The sequence below is a fragment of the Seriola dumerili genome, unplaced genomic scaffold (assembly GCF_002260705.1).
Source record: "Seriola dumerili isolate Sdu_G_001 unplaced genomic scaffold, Sdu_1.0 BDQW01000050.1, whole genome shotgun sequence".
Taxonomy (NCBI): domain Eukaryota; kingdom Metazoa; phylum Chordata; class Actinopteri; order Carangiformes; family Carangidae; genus Seriola; species Seriola dumerili.
Window position 1 is genome coordinate 3679670 of NW_019174305.1, and position 14627 is coordinate 3694296.

The window sequence follows — 14627 nt, forward strand, 5'->3', positions numbered from 1 at the left end:
TTGGGCACAATTTGGACATGTTCACTGTGAGGTGTACTCACTTGTGCTGCCAGCTGTTTAGACATTAATGGCTGTGTGTTGAGTTATTTTGAGAGGACAGTAAATCTATACTGCTACACAAGATGTACACTCACTACTTTAAGTTATATCAAAGTTTCATTTCTACAGTGTCGTCCCATGAATGAAGATATAATAAAATATTTGCAAAAATGTGAGAGGTGTACTCACTTTTGTGAGATACTGTATATATATATATATATATATATATATATATATATGTATATATATACACACACACACATACTGTATATATGTAGTTTTTAGGAGGAGATCGTTGTAGCTTTTAGCTTCCTACCTTTCCTGCCTAAGCTCATTTGGATTTGTGCATTTCTGTGTACATGTAGGTAGAAGTGTGTTTTATATATGTGGGTGTGTTTTTGTACATATATTTTTATAGTAATTGTATTTCTTTACTGTGCAAGCAAATAATTAATAATGAATAAATAAAACTTAATTTATAGTTGCACTTAATATCAACTTTAATAACATGGTGAATGACTCAAGGTTTGTAATTACACTCTTTAAGACAAGCCTCAGGTTTACAAAATTAAAGACACACTATTTTAGGGACCTAAGGTCTGGTGTTTTTTTATGAACGTGTGTTACTGTTACTGCTTGTGTTTGTGTGTTTTTGTGCGTCTCCTAGGCTCCCTCACCCTGCTAACCTAGGGCTCCCTTTCTGAAGACACGTCACCCTCTGCTCCACTACTGGCGTTTGGGTCGGGTCGGGAACGTAGGGTGCCCTTGTCCCTGCCCGACTCTGAGGGGCCCTTGGTGCGCGTCTTCTCTTTCCTCTGCTGCTGCTTCTCCTGTTTCGACAGCTGAGGAAAACACAAGAAAGAGAAAAGCCTGGGTCATAAATAAATTCTTTATCTTACAGTTTAATTCACGTGCCCTTAACATGTACTGCAGGTCACATGCCATGAATAATTAATAGAAAAGCTTGGATTCTGCCTTAAAATTGCTATTACGAATATTTAGGTTCCTTCAGAGGAAAAACAAAGAGTTAAAAGAAAAATCCATACAGGTGAATGAGACTAAAGTGCCTCACGTGTACATTCAATTTCATCTTTTTCTTCTTCTTTCCAAGAAAAAATGGCTGAACCAGCTGTGACTTTTATATGTGTTATCTCTGCAAAATAGTGAACCTACAAAAAAGACTGGGCTCTTTCATTCTAAGTGGCAAGCTGACATTTACCACTAACTTTTGAGATAGCCAAAAATATGTTCTGCTACCTAACTTCATTGTAGCTTCACTAAAATATCTCAGAAATACAACATACATCATCATCTGCTTTTTTAAGTTAAGGGAGATCAAGTTGCATTATCTAAAAGTGCAGGACCAAGCATTTCTGGGGTGTCTTTCAAGTCCTCCAACTTCATGGAGGTACAATATTAAATCATCTTGGTGCTATTTTAATGACATGACTAAACAAAACGTTGAATTTGAGTCTTTTCTGCAAACATTTGTAGTAAAACTTTTCCTAACATATTCAGCTTTAAAAAAATGCTATTAAAGGTTCCAAATACTGTGATGTGAGATTTCCATGTCTTTTTGATTGTAAAGCTTCATAAAGGTTCTGTATCAATACTGTGAAAGTATCAAAGTGCTCAGTCCAGAGAAACACATTGTATTCAGAAACTGAGCCTTAAAACCATCTGTCAGGTCTTCTGTAACTTTGTGATGTCACAACAAAGCAGTCACCCCTCTCAGAAATGCTCCAAGCCCCGCCCACCTGGACCCACCATCCAACCTCGCATGATTCAGTTTACTTGAAATCTGTGAAATTTTTATTCAATCACTCAGAAAACAGTCAGCCAATCAAAAGAGAGGCTTAGAGCCTCCTCTCTTCTGATTGGCTCACCGACCTGTTGTTACTAGAGCTCCAGAGAGAAGCCTGAGAGAGGAGATGTAAAACTACATTGAGATGGTTTTTGGTTCTTATAACCACAAATATATCTTATTATGGATCAACACTTCAAATAAACACAGGAGAAGAGGAAAATATGGGCCTTTAAAGGCCCTCAAATGTATTTTCTCAATTAGCTTCTTAATATGAACAACTGGCTTCTACACAATCCCCAAATTTTTGTCCAACCTTAGAACATTTGTTTATTTTACCAAGAGATATCTATGGTTGTGTTTTTCTTTGAGCACTTCTCACTGGTTTTAAGTGAGTGGGGCTCAGGAGTAAAAAAAAAAAAAACAGACTTTTGAGTGTTAAATTCATAATAAATAGCACCCACAAAATCTAAACTTTAAATTTAATCATTGCCGAAAATATTGAAGAAGTTTTCAGGGGCTCTGAGATCTAAATAATGACAAACGCGTGAGTCTTTGCTTTTTCTTTAACTTGTAAAATATATTAAAAACCTTATGAATCTGTGGTTCCTGGTGGCTCAGAGGGATGAGCCACTCAAAACGAATGTGCTGCATCATGACTTGTAGATCATGACCTTTGCAGGGTGCTCAGTATTCACCCAAAGGTCCCTACATGCATGAGAATTAATATATTTAATCATACTGAGAAGAAAAAACATGTCAGCACCACCGACCAACACTCCATCTGACTTGTCTGTGTGAACACACGGCAACTTCTATTCTCTCCTCATTTGCAGCTATTCTGGGTTGTCATATGATCACTTCAATGAGTCTATTGTTGTGAATGCATGCACTGCCTCTCACACACTCCAAAACAATCCTTCACAATGCCACTCAGTGCGACTAGTCACTACTCCAATCACACCCGCTCCTCCTCCTTTTCTCATTGTATTCTTCACGCTTCATGAAACACCACAACAGTGATGAAAAAGTGGGTATGCTACCCGTCATCTGAAAAAGGCCTGTAAACACAGACGCTAAAACTTTCATGGCTGCCGAGGAAATATTTATGAACTAAATGTCATCTCAAAAATCCAAAGCACTGCATAAGACACTACATTATTCAGAGAGCACAAAAAAATCCAGTGTTATTCCCATTTGAACCCATTAACATGCTGTCTTGGTTGATGATATAACATCTGGTACATAAAAACCAGGGGAGACACATACGTTCAACATCCAAATACATAGTGGACACAGGAAACACATGTTTCTTTCTTTGCTATAAATCCACATTTCAAATTCTAATGTTAAAGCTACACAAACCCAAAACTCTGAATTACAACCTCATAAAATCTTGACCTAACACATTACATAATTTCTGAGTATGTTGGGTTTCAGCCCAGAGGTCAAAAAAAAAAAAAATATATATATACACAAACAGTCAGGTGAACAAAGAGAAAAACTCAGGACTCCTCTGCTATCAACTGCAGCTGCTGAGCATCCCAAAGAGAACATCCAAACGGGATGATTTTCATTCCTCTGGATAACACCATTGTTTGCTGGCCGCTTGACCCTGTGGTGGACTAAATCCCTGATTCATGGAAAGAAAGGAACAGTGTCTCTTGGCCATTGCTTCATTTCCCCCCCGTGCCAAGCTTAGCCTATTGGCTGGCCTTTTATCCCTCATGTTCAGCCTTGGCCTTGGCTCCTCGGCCCCCACAGCAAAACATCCCAAACAGACAAGATTAAAATTCTGAGGACTGCTTAATATCCCTCACTTTGGGCAAGTGAGCCAAGCCCACAAAGGGGAGAGCAGCCAAAGTCGGCCTGTAGCCAAAGCGTAAGGATGTTGGCTCGGTTCGACGGAAGTGACCAGAATTGATTCAGGAAAATGGATATTTGAACTTCTTTCAAATAGCTGGAACAAGAGGCTGAGAGAGGTGTATCTGTTACTGAGAGGCAGTGTTATTATCTCCATGACTTATGTTATTATTTGTACAGCTTTCTTCAATGCTAGTGAAAACCATTTGTGGTGGTTTATTCAGAGGTATCCAGGGCTGAAATTTAACATTATTGTGGTCTGGTTTCATCTACAGAACAATATACATGTATCAGAGTTGCAGATACAGACGCAATTTACAAAAAAGAAAGTCACAATAGACACATTTTCATTATTGATGAATCCCAAACTGGGGGCGCAAAAATATGGAGTGAAGCTGAACAATAACATTAATTGCTGCAGTTCTTTATATCCATTGCTGGAACCGAGCCGTCATTAATGTTACTGGTTCCATCTGTGCATTTGCTCCTATGACAAGTCAAAATGTCCTCAACAAGGGGCTTGCTATGACGGCCTATTAATCTGATTCATTTGACAACAATAAGGAAACAATTGTGCCCTGATAATAGGAGAGTTATCAAGGTTATCCTGTTAGCAAGATTTATTCAGAAAGCAAAACATGTTAAGTTTGATAAGGAGGAAAAGAAAAACAGTGATGCTCATTAATCAAACTGCCTTTCTTGCTTTCACACAGTCGTAGCAGTCTTAGCACAGTTGTTTTTCATTTGCACTACAGAAACTTATGAAACTAATGTGGTTACTAGTTGATAAAAATGTTTTTGGCCTTTAGAGGCGGAAATGATTTGAAAATATTCAGGAACCACTGAATAAAAACATACTATTTGTAAAATAACAAAAGGTCTGTTAGATCTGGGTATGGTGACGTCAATGCAAATCCAATAGCTGAGTTTTGGTACTGATACCAGAGCAATACTTGGCTCTAAGTACGGCAATGCTGGTCCGTCCACCACTTCAGTCCAGACTGAAGTATCACAACAACTATTTAATACATTATCATTGAATTTTATTGTGATTTTTGGATTATGACCAAATACCTTGAAACTAATGACATTCACACCATTCTCAGCTGTATTTTCTATTCATGCTAAATAACAAAACTTTAGCATGATAACATGCTTAACATCGTAAACCACCTCAAAATTACCTGGGAAACATAAGCATGTTAGCATTGTCAGTGAGCATGGTAGCTTTCTCACATTAGCATTTAGCTCAATACGCTGTTGTGCCAAAGTGCAGCCTCACAGAGCCACTAGCATGGCTGTAGGTGTAATCTTGTTTCATTATATGTCTTTGAGAAATATGAACCTTTAATAGAAAACCCTTTTACCTTTAACAAGAGAACCCAAACTTCTACAATGTTGAATGTTGACACAGCACAACCACCCATACAAGTACTTTTCCTCAATAAAATGTCATTCGGTCATTGAAATAGTCATCATTAGCAAACTTTTCCTTTAACCAGGAACTCTGTGATCAAAGAATAAGTCAACAAGACCAGAGATCTGACCACACACTCCATTCAAACCTTCCGTTCTTGATAGTCCTCAAGGGTTGGTGCTACGGAAATATTTTTGGTTGGTACTTAAAAAAAACAGTGAAGTTTGATACTCTGCTCATCATGAGTTGTCACAACCTAGGATGACATCAACAATGAACTCATCTGCTAATCACAGAAACATCCTTTCCCCTAAAAGAATGGAGCATATGGAAACCTGCCCTGGATTAATGAGGTATACAGTACAGTATATCCCAGTGAAGAGGGAACAGGTTAAGCGTACTGAGAGAAAGCCTGGTCAGCTCCCACAGGGACAGGTACGGGAGAGGGTGAACATGAAGTGGCAGCAGCATGCTCCGTGAAGCCTGTGCCAATCATCTGTACCCCACATTGCATACACACACACAGAGAGGTCCAAAAGTCCATACAAGTAAATTCAAGGGAATGTATACACTGTATACACACACAGGTACACTTGAGTAACCAAACTGGGGGGGATGGCAGCTTTGTCGGGGGTGACTGAGTGATAACACACTGAATCGGTCTCGCTCCACAAGGCTATGGAAGAAGTAACAATGGCAAACACTGATCTTGGCAAAGACGTGATTGTTGCTCTCTGGGTGCACTAAGAATTTTTTTTTTTAATTTACAAATAGAACCCAAGGAACTAATTTAAGTAACTAATCCTTTCAGCATTTAGCTTGTAGTAGTTTTTCTTCAGTAGTATTGTACAGCCTTCTCAGTAAGGCCTTCTCAGTAAACTCATTTCAGGTTTAATGCAGCCATGTTTTTCCAGGGAATGTCAGAGATGTGCAGTCATCAGATGTAGAGCTGTCCGATAAATGGGCCAGGCAGATATTACTCACAGATTTTATTAGTGACAAGTAACAAAATGCAGCGGAGATCTTTGTGTTGACAGAAATAATGGTTGAATTTAAGTTTAAATTCTTTTTGTTTTGATTATTATTATTATTTTTTAAAACTGAAAGCACAGCACTGAAATACTGTCATTATATACAGCTGTGATGGTAAACAGCTGCCAGTTTACACAACCAGCAGACACGAAACAACATTAGCATTCATTTGGAGTCGTGTTTCTGGCCGCTTGACAAATGTAAGACCAACTCTCACTCTCCTTTAAGCCCCGTTTCAGTCTCCACAACCTGAGAAATATATCTGGCACTTAAGCTACTAATGCTCCACTATATTCACCAGCTCTTAGCTAGTTTTACTAACTTTGTTAGTTTGCTGTTTGGTGATGGCCAGGTAGTGTACAGTTGGTTTATCAGAGCTTTTCTTCTGAAAACAGCTGCCTGCCTGCTGTGGCTATAAACAGAATTTATGGGCTGTGGAACCAAAACAATGAGCTAAGAGAGGCTAAAAAACTGTTTTAGCTGAGGGGACTGGCAAAATTTGGTGACTTTTCTCTGTGGATTTGCCACTAAGAGACACCTCTCACATTACACAGTCTTTTGATCCATAAAAACTATTGATTTGCGCAGCTTTAATGTTCATACTACATGATTGCCCACTAACCCCTTAACCGTTTAAATCTCTACGTTATTGTTTAAACTTTGGATGCATTTGTGTTGTTGTTTATAGTGGTTGTTGACACTAATTTCATTTCCAATGAAGTGCACAAATTAAAATTTAGTGTTATATCTGGGTTTATTTTTCCCACTGTAAAATGTCCTGGTCAATACGTCTTCAATAACCACATTTCAGAAATTCTTATTAAAATGTGTATGTACTGTGTGTTTATGTTGCATTGTTCTAACTGTAAAATATCACTATTGGCCTCAAAAATCTGTTGGGTCGTATCACTTACACCTAGTTAAATATCAAACAGATGAGGTCAGCAGTAGTGGAATATAAATACCAATTTCAAAAATGTTTGTCTTTGTTTCTTACTCATTATTCTTATTTTTTTTTAAAACCCAGTGCTGTGCATGTAACATGAGAAGCAAGAGTGAGTACACACAACAGAAGAGCAAATATCACCATCTAGTGGTTCAAAATGAGAAATAAAATGACTCCTTTAAAAGTGGAATGACACTTCATGCATGAATTTAAGTTGTTTTTTTTTTTTTGCAGAATAAATGAGAACCAATTACTGTTTAACGCATTTGCTTTTCTCAGACCTTTACAAAATAATAACTAAATGTCCATTTACAATTGTATCTGGCAACTGATCCATCTCAATGAGCAGACTCGAGCTGATGAAGTCCATGAAATGCAGTTAAAAGAAGAGGAAAACAGCTTGCCCTCCGGGTAAGATAATTTAGTCAAACTACTTGAACCGTCATGTACCTGTTTGGGGTCTGTGGTACCAGCAGGTGAGGTCAGTTCAATGGTAACAGGTCCGTCGTTTTGTATGTGGACCTGCATGTAGGCTCCAAACTTCCCATCTAGACACACAAAACAAAACACAAGGACATTTTATAAGTCATTTCATCTTTTAGCATCACTGCCTATTATAGCCAACAGTTTACTCTATCTAAGGAGGCCAGTACATCCCAAATGACACACATCCTAATATTAAACAGGCAGTAAAAAGGCAGTGGAAATTGTTTGCCAATGTCAGTCTATGTTTCATAAAGATGTAGGATAACATGGAGCCTTGAGACATTGGGGACAAAAGACGAGGGGGCTGTAGGAGGAGAGGAAGTTTCAACTTAAATGTTCTCCTTTCTTCCACTGGGTCCGCGAGATTAATGAAACCATCTGCACAATGAAGCCGTGGGCCGCGGTGGGGAAAGCGCTGCATCATCATATTTCCTCTCTGGGGGGGGGGCTAATTAGTAAGCCTTATGCCTCCTTTGCTGGGACAAGGTGTTCTTCGCACCTGCTCCCCGGTGGACTGACCCAATTCAGTGCCACCACCACCGCGTCACAGCACGGATAATCCACACCTCCCACCCCCTAAACTGCCATAACCCTACACTGAGATGGGAATAGAGGCAATTAAAACAGCAGGGGGACATGGCACTGGTCCAAGCTTATAAGTGAGTGGCAATAATAGTGACTCTCGACACTTTTGTTTTTAATTAGCTTGGAAACAAATAGCAGTGAACAACCCAGTGTTTTTTAGCCACGCTGTCCTCCAACCTCCTGGGACTCTATTTAAACTGGCAACACTTTTCACATATGACCCTTTAAATTCTAACTGTTTTTCAACGCTGACTTCACAAAATCCATCATCTTCTCAGACATCAACAAAGGCAGTCAACTACTTAATATCAGACCGGGGTTTGACATTGTATGAGTACATATATAATGACATACATATAGACATACTGAATATACTAAAATTCTTCAAGACATAATCTAATATAAAAACTGCATGGTATAAGGTCCAAGAGCAGCAGGAACACACGACTGTAGGACTATAAAGGAGGACAGTAAAGAGGGCGGTCATCAGTTCACCCACCCTTGATAAGCTCTGGTTTGTAGGCACTCCTCATGTTCTCCAGGATGCTGTTGTAGAAGGGCTGGGCCAGCTCTGCAGGCATGGCTGAGTGGAAGTCTGGCTTGTTTCCCTTCAGTATACAGTGCAGGGTGAACTGGCTCACACACAGCACCTCAAAGTCCCGATCCATGACACTTTTGCTCCATGCTCGCCCGTTCTCATCTTCAAACAGCCGGAGGTTCAGGATCTTACGTACTCTGAAACCGTGAGGAGAAAAGCAGTGTGGAATCAGCCTAATGAGTCTGAGCTGCAATGAGTGCTCCACTCTGTCTCTACTAACTTATCAGTGTGACCACACTGGATTGGCAATTTATCCCATTATTGCTGAACATTTAAGTACACCATTAATTTGTAGTCCATTTGCAATCCTCCAGGCAGGCATGGTAGGTAAGGTAAGGTATACTTTATTATCCCGCAGGGGAAACTTGTTTTGGACTGCATCTCATGACAAAACAACTCACAATACACATGTGTGCAAGTATATAAATAATATCTACAAACCTATACAATATGTTCTGAAGTTGAATGTGAGACAGGGTGATAAAAACAGTGATTACAATAATAAAACCAGGTATAGTAATGCATTGTGATAGAAGACAATGGTTTTTCTAATAAAACCAGATATTAAAAGAATAAAAACTACAATGGTTTTGATAATAACCCAGATATATACAGTAGGTATTGTAACTCTACTTGTTCTTTTTTAATATCTTGATTGAAGGAGGACTGAATTATGTTCCTGAACCTGTTCAATCAACAATTTGCCGTCCTGAACCATCAGCAGTATCTCGATTTCTGGGTTCAGGATGTGTGTTGGATTATTCAGAATCTTCTGTGCCTCCCTAAGCACAGATTTCTCACATAAGGACTGAAGAAAGTGGTGTTCTTTTTTCCCTGTGATCTTCATGGCTGTCTGGATGAGATGTGCCAGCTTAGAATGTGCTGCCAGGTTATCATACCAGACTTGTATACAGTGTCGAATTACACTTCTGGGATTGCTTGTTAAAACAGAAACACAAATTTGCTATTTACTCCATAAAATCTGAGCCTTACATCTTCTGTTGAAACCAAAGGTGTGGACATGCAATGGATTTCTTGCATGCTTTAAATGGATGTTTTCGATTTTGGGATTTATTTGTCCAACCGTTCCAGGCAGGCATCGCCTCCCATTCATTTCAATGCAGCATAAAAATCAGCAAGCAAATTCTTGGGGCATGCTTGAATCGTTTCATTTTCAATTTTAAAGATTGTGTTAATAGACTTTTGTACTGTGCAGATAGTTCCTTAGAACTGCAACACCCTCCACCTTACTAAGAACATTTTTGATCATGAATAATATTTTTTTTCTGACACAAATGTTTAAGCAATGATTTCGAATCTAGTCAGGGTGCTGTGTCTGGTGTTGAAGGACCCTCCCACACACACTCACATGTAGTCAGCATCCCTCTGGGTGTCGTCCACAGATATACCCAGGAGCACACACAGTCCTCGTCCTATTGAACTGACCTGCTCCTCTCCCACTGCAGGAAACACAGACACGTTGATGAGTGAATGAACTGCTGCTGTCATTCAATGACAAGCCCAAACTAACAGGTGACATACTGAGTGACATGACTGCGTGCTGAAGAAAGGAGTCAAGACTCTCATTCAGCTGTCACGAACACTGACACACAGAGGACACTTTCATTATTACTGAAATAAGCTTAACCTACAGGTTTCGTCCGAGCTGGGACAGCCAGCTAGCAGAGACACGCCTGGCCGTTGCTAACAACTCGTTCATTTTGCTGGGAGTGCTAATGCTAACCACGCTAAGTTAGCTAACATGCATGGTCAGCGGGCTTAATAAATGAAAGCTACTGGCCTCGGTAACCGGACATTATCAAATTCACAAAAGCATGGTGGTTTCGCTTACCTGTCACAGTCGCCTTGGTGACCCTCTGAACGATAGCTTTCATTGTTTTGGTTGTGTTGGGGAGCACGCTCTCACAACTTCCGAGGAATCACAGCGTTGGACGGGACGTTGTCGCCCTCTAACGGCCGCAGCACATATCCTGTGAAGGGCCGCTGGGACAGGACTGCTCCTTATAGCAAGTCATTCAGACCCAAGTGGCTGAAAGTAACTAAGTACATTTACTCAAGTAGCACTTGAGTATAATTCTAATTTTACCTAAAGCTAAATTATCCTCTTAGATTTTGCCCCACTATATTTATCTGACAGCTATAGCAACTTTGAAGATTAAGGTTTATGTGCATATAAATACATATACTATGTTGTTACACTCAGTAAATTAAATTCAACCAACAGTGTATAAAATAGCCATAATTGGCACACATCACCACACACCTCTGTTAAATAATTTAATGAAATGCTCTTTGCATGTCATAATCATTTTGAAAAAAATATATATAAATATTATAATGTCACTTTTAACTTGAATTTTTGATTACAATATGAACATACTTTGATTTAAGTTAAATTCTGAATGCAAGGCTTTTATTAATGGAGTATATGAGTAGGACTATTTTTACAGTACAGAGTGATAGTTTGGTTTTTTGGGGGGATTTTGCTTCAGTAACACTCCTTCCACCAGTGAATCTTTATTGTAGCAACACCCAGATGTGAATATTTGTAAACTTCCTGTATGATGACTGTGCAGAGAATGGGAATAATAGGGTATCACTCTATATTGCAGAGTTGGGGATTACAGGTATTTATTGGATGACCAAAAAAACAAAAGAGATGTAATGCAATAGCCCTGTATGAAATAACTAGCCTACTTAAGGTGTTCTGTTTTGTTGACATCACTGTGTTGTTTTTATACAGACTCAATTCTGCTGTTCATTTTGAGGTGACACTTCATGGTGGTGTTGGATTGTTGGATTGGATTGTTGTATATTAAAAGGTGCTTCTAATATGTTTTTGATGATATGTCACAGTAGGAAAAGTACAGGTGTAAATGATAAAAATTAATGATGGCAGAATTTAACTGCCTCAGTAATGGCTCACTGAATAAAGCCACATTTAATGTTGGTAACACCTGTGTTTTTCCTACTATGATAAAGAACCAAAGAATTTAAACATCTCTTCGACTCTATGAAAACAATTAAAAGTTTCACATAAGAAGTATTTATTTCAAGACTGTTATATCAGTCCTCATTCAGAATACTGCGATATCTGTTGCCAAAACTTTTCTAAGCTAACACCAGGCTGAAAGCACAACCTCCTATGACTTTCATGATAGTGCCTTAAATTATATAAAGACACTCAGATACTTATTATACCAATAAAGTCAAAGGGAATCTAAACTTATGTTTAAACATAGCTTTATTTAAACATTGTGGCAACTTTACATGGTGGTCATGTTATATTGTTGTAATAATATATTTTATATTATTTCACTAATATAACATCATCAGTGACAGTCCATTGGCATCCAAACACACAGGCAGCTTGGATAGACACCCCTTGGAATTTTCTTTACAAATTACAGTAATGTCTTTGAACAAAAGCATAAATTCCTTCCTCATCATAGGGATTTACTCTCGACAAGAGTAAACCTCCAGTCGTGTGTCCTTTGCCCTGAGGCAGCTACTTTTCATCGCCTCCAGTCCCAGGTTCACTGCTGAATGATCTGATGAAATTGTAGATCCTTGTGCTGTATGGGACGAAGTCTTTCTTGTAGGTGAGGATGGTTTTGCTGTGAAGTGTCTGGTGGACGACTTGATCTGGATCTTCCTGCTCTTGCACCACTTCTTCTGTCACTGAGGGGAAAGTAAACAGTTTACAGTGTATGTATCCGTTACTATTGATATCATATTTGGGTAAAGTGGGTTGGGAGGACACTGTATGCTAACTGAGAAGGTTAGTAGAGTCTAAATGAATATGACTAGTTGATATTGAAAGTAATCAAACCCATACCTTACTAAAGAAATATAACAATATAAAAATATTCCATTACAAGTAAATCTCCTGCATTCAAAGTTTTAAAGTATTGTCAGCAATACAGTGTCCACAGTAAAACACAGTAAAATTGTTTATTATCATAATCAGCTATTATATTGGATTGGATCATTTTTATTACGAACACATTATCATGTATGCGTCATTTTATTTTTTTATCTTATCAATTTAGAGCTAATTTGAACTTTTTTATATTAAATATACTATAAGCTTTTATATGTGCTACATAACAATGTGTGGCATTTCATAGGTTCATTGTATGTTCTTAAAATCTTAACTTGCAAACTCAATTCCTTTTATTGATGCCAGCATGTTTTTCTGACTGTTGTGCATTGCAAAATTATGATGTCAAATCTGTGCATCTACTCTGCTGGAAACTTGCAACAAGAAGGAGTCATGGTGGAGAAGAAGAAACAGTCCATCACCTTTTTTATTCCTTGAAGAAAGATGACAACAGTACTACTTGTAATATATGTAAAATAGTCATTTCAAGTAAGGATAGAAACAACAGCAATATGCTGAAACATCTTTCTAACAAACATGGGCTTAAATCAAGGGATGGCTTATATTTTGCACTTTTACATGGCATAAGTGCCACTCCTTCCCACCTGATCACCACGTCCATTATTGAGAGTAAATGTCTACTGTTAGTATAGTAACTGTGGTTATTACTGTCACAGACATTTCTATCAGGAATTTTTAAGGGAGTCTATAGAAAATTGGACCAATAAGCAAAATAGATAATATCAATGGTATCAATAAACTCTTTATCAGTTCCCATCCCTACACCCAACTGTATATAATGGCTTATTTTTATAGTGTTTATATCACATAGGCTACTTGTCATTTATACTGTATATTACACAATCAGACTCATTAAACTGTATTATTTATTGGACATGACCATACTATACGCATATTCTGTACTGTATATTTTCTATTATGATTGTTTGGTTCATTTTGGACATATTACCCCATTGGTTTACTGTTCATTCTTCATTCATCTTAGCATATATATTAATATGCAGTTTCTTGCTGGTAGATGCTAAACTGTATTTTGTTGCACTGGTAGTGGGTGTAATGACAATAACATTTAATCTAAATTTGTATTTAGTCACTTTTCATCACCGTACACAGCACTATTAGCCGATTTTTTTTGACACACACATACGTATATATATGTGTGTGTATATACAGCACTATTGTACAGTGTGTACAGCTGTGTACAGTGATGAATGTACAGTGAGCAGGCTGCAATATATATGTCAATATATATATACACACACACAGCAGTTGAGTTACTTAATTGTTCCTTGAACAGGCAGATACGTTACAAATTAGGCAACAGTTATTTACAGGAACTAGAGATATTACAACGCTGACTGCTGTTTCACATTGAATCTTACCTGGCTTGTCCTCATAGCGACCTGTGTATCTGAAATATGCGTAGGAACCTATCATGGTCCAGATGCCAAAGGCATACACTGCTGCCGCTCTCTTATTCCACTTCGGCAGGTCACTGAGCGTCATGACTGCAGCCTGCTCTGATACCCGGCTTGGTTTTTATGTTGCTATAAAGATACTTGAGTCTCCGAAGCTCGAGCGTTCAGGGCGCCGCCATGACAGCTACCGCGGAAGTACAAAAGAAAAATAGATCTTCCGGGGCGTGGCGAAGATTGATTTAGAAAATATAATATTTTTATTGTCAAGAAATTACAAGTATAATACAAGTACTTTTATTGCCGGTCGTTTATATCACAAAGCCACTTTTTTAGTCTTTTTTTAAGAGATGTTTTCATTTTAAAAGTCAGTTACATTATATCCAATAATAAACACATACATACTCATGTATATATCGTATACACATGAAAATACCTAAGTACACATAGTATATATACACAGTGTTGGGAAAGCTACTTTGAAAGTGTAGCTTCACAAGGACATGTGTTTGCATAT

At 38.2% G+C, this 14627-nt stretch overlaps 2 protein-coding genes across 3 annotated transcripts in view; both read right to left on the minus strand.

Annotated features, from left to right (window-relative positions):
- The window catches only part of dtd1 (D-tyrosyl-tRNA deacylase 1), a 34699-nt gene extending 23975 nt beyond the window's left edge, over positions 1-10724 (minus strand). The window contains exons 1-5 of one of the 2 annotated variants that reach the window (XM_022740072.1): positions 10623-10724; positions 10140-10230; positions 8672-8907; positions 7552-7649; positions 726-881 (exon numbers count right to left, since the gene is read on the minus strand). In XM_022740072.1, the coding sequence (XP_022595793.1) occupies positions 726-881; positions 7552-7649; positions 8672-8907; positions 10140-10230; positions 10623-10665 (624 nt within the window). In that variant the 5' untranslated portion in view covers positions 10666-10724. Of the gene's footprint in view, positions 1-716; positions 882-7551; positions 7650-8671; positions 8908-10139; positions 10231-10622 lie in introns of both variants that reach the window. The other variant, XM_022740071.1, reaches the window with a different exon arrangement.
- Positions 10725-11821: 1097 nt separating this feature from the next.
- On the minus strand, positions 11822-14298 carry LOC111217979 (small integral membrane protein 26-like). The gene is made up of 2 exons (XM_022740052.1): positions 14078-14298; positions 11822-12472 (listed from the first exon to the last, which is right to left on the minus strand). Exons 1-2 carry the CDS (start codon positions 14199-14201, stop codon positions 12300-12302), a joined length of 297 nt encoding a protein of 98 aa, XP_022595773.1. The 5' UTR covers positions 14202-14298; the 3' UTR covers positions 11822-12299.
- Positions 14299-14627: the final 329 nt, after the last annotated feature.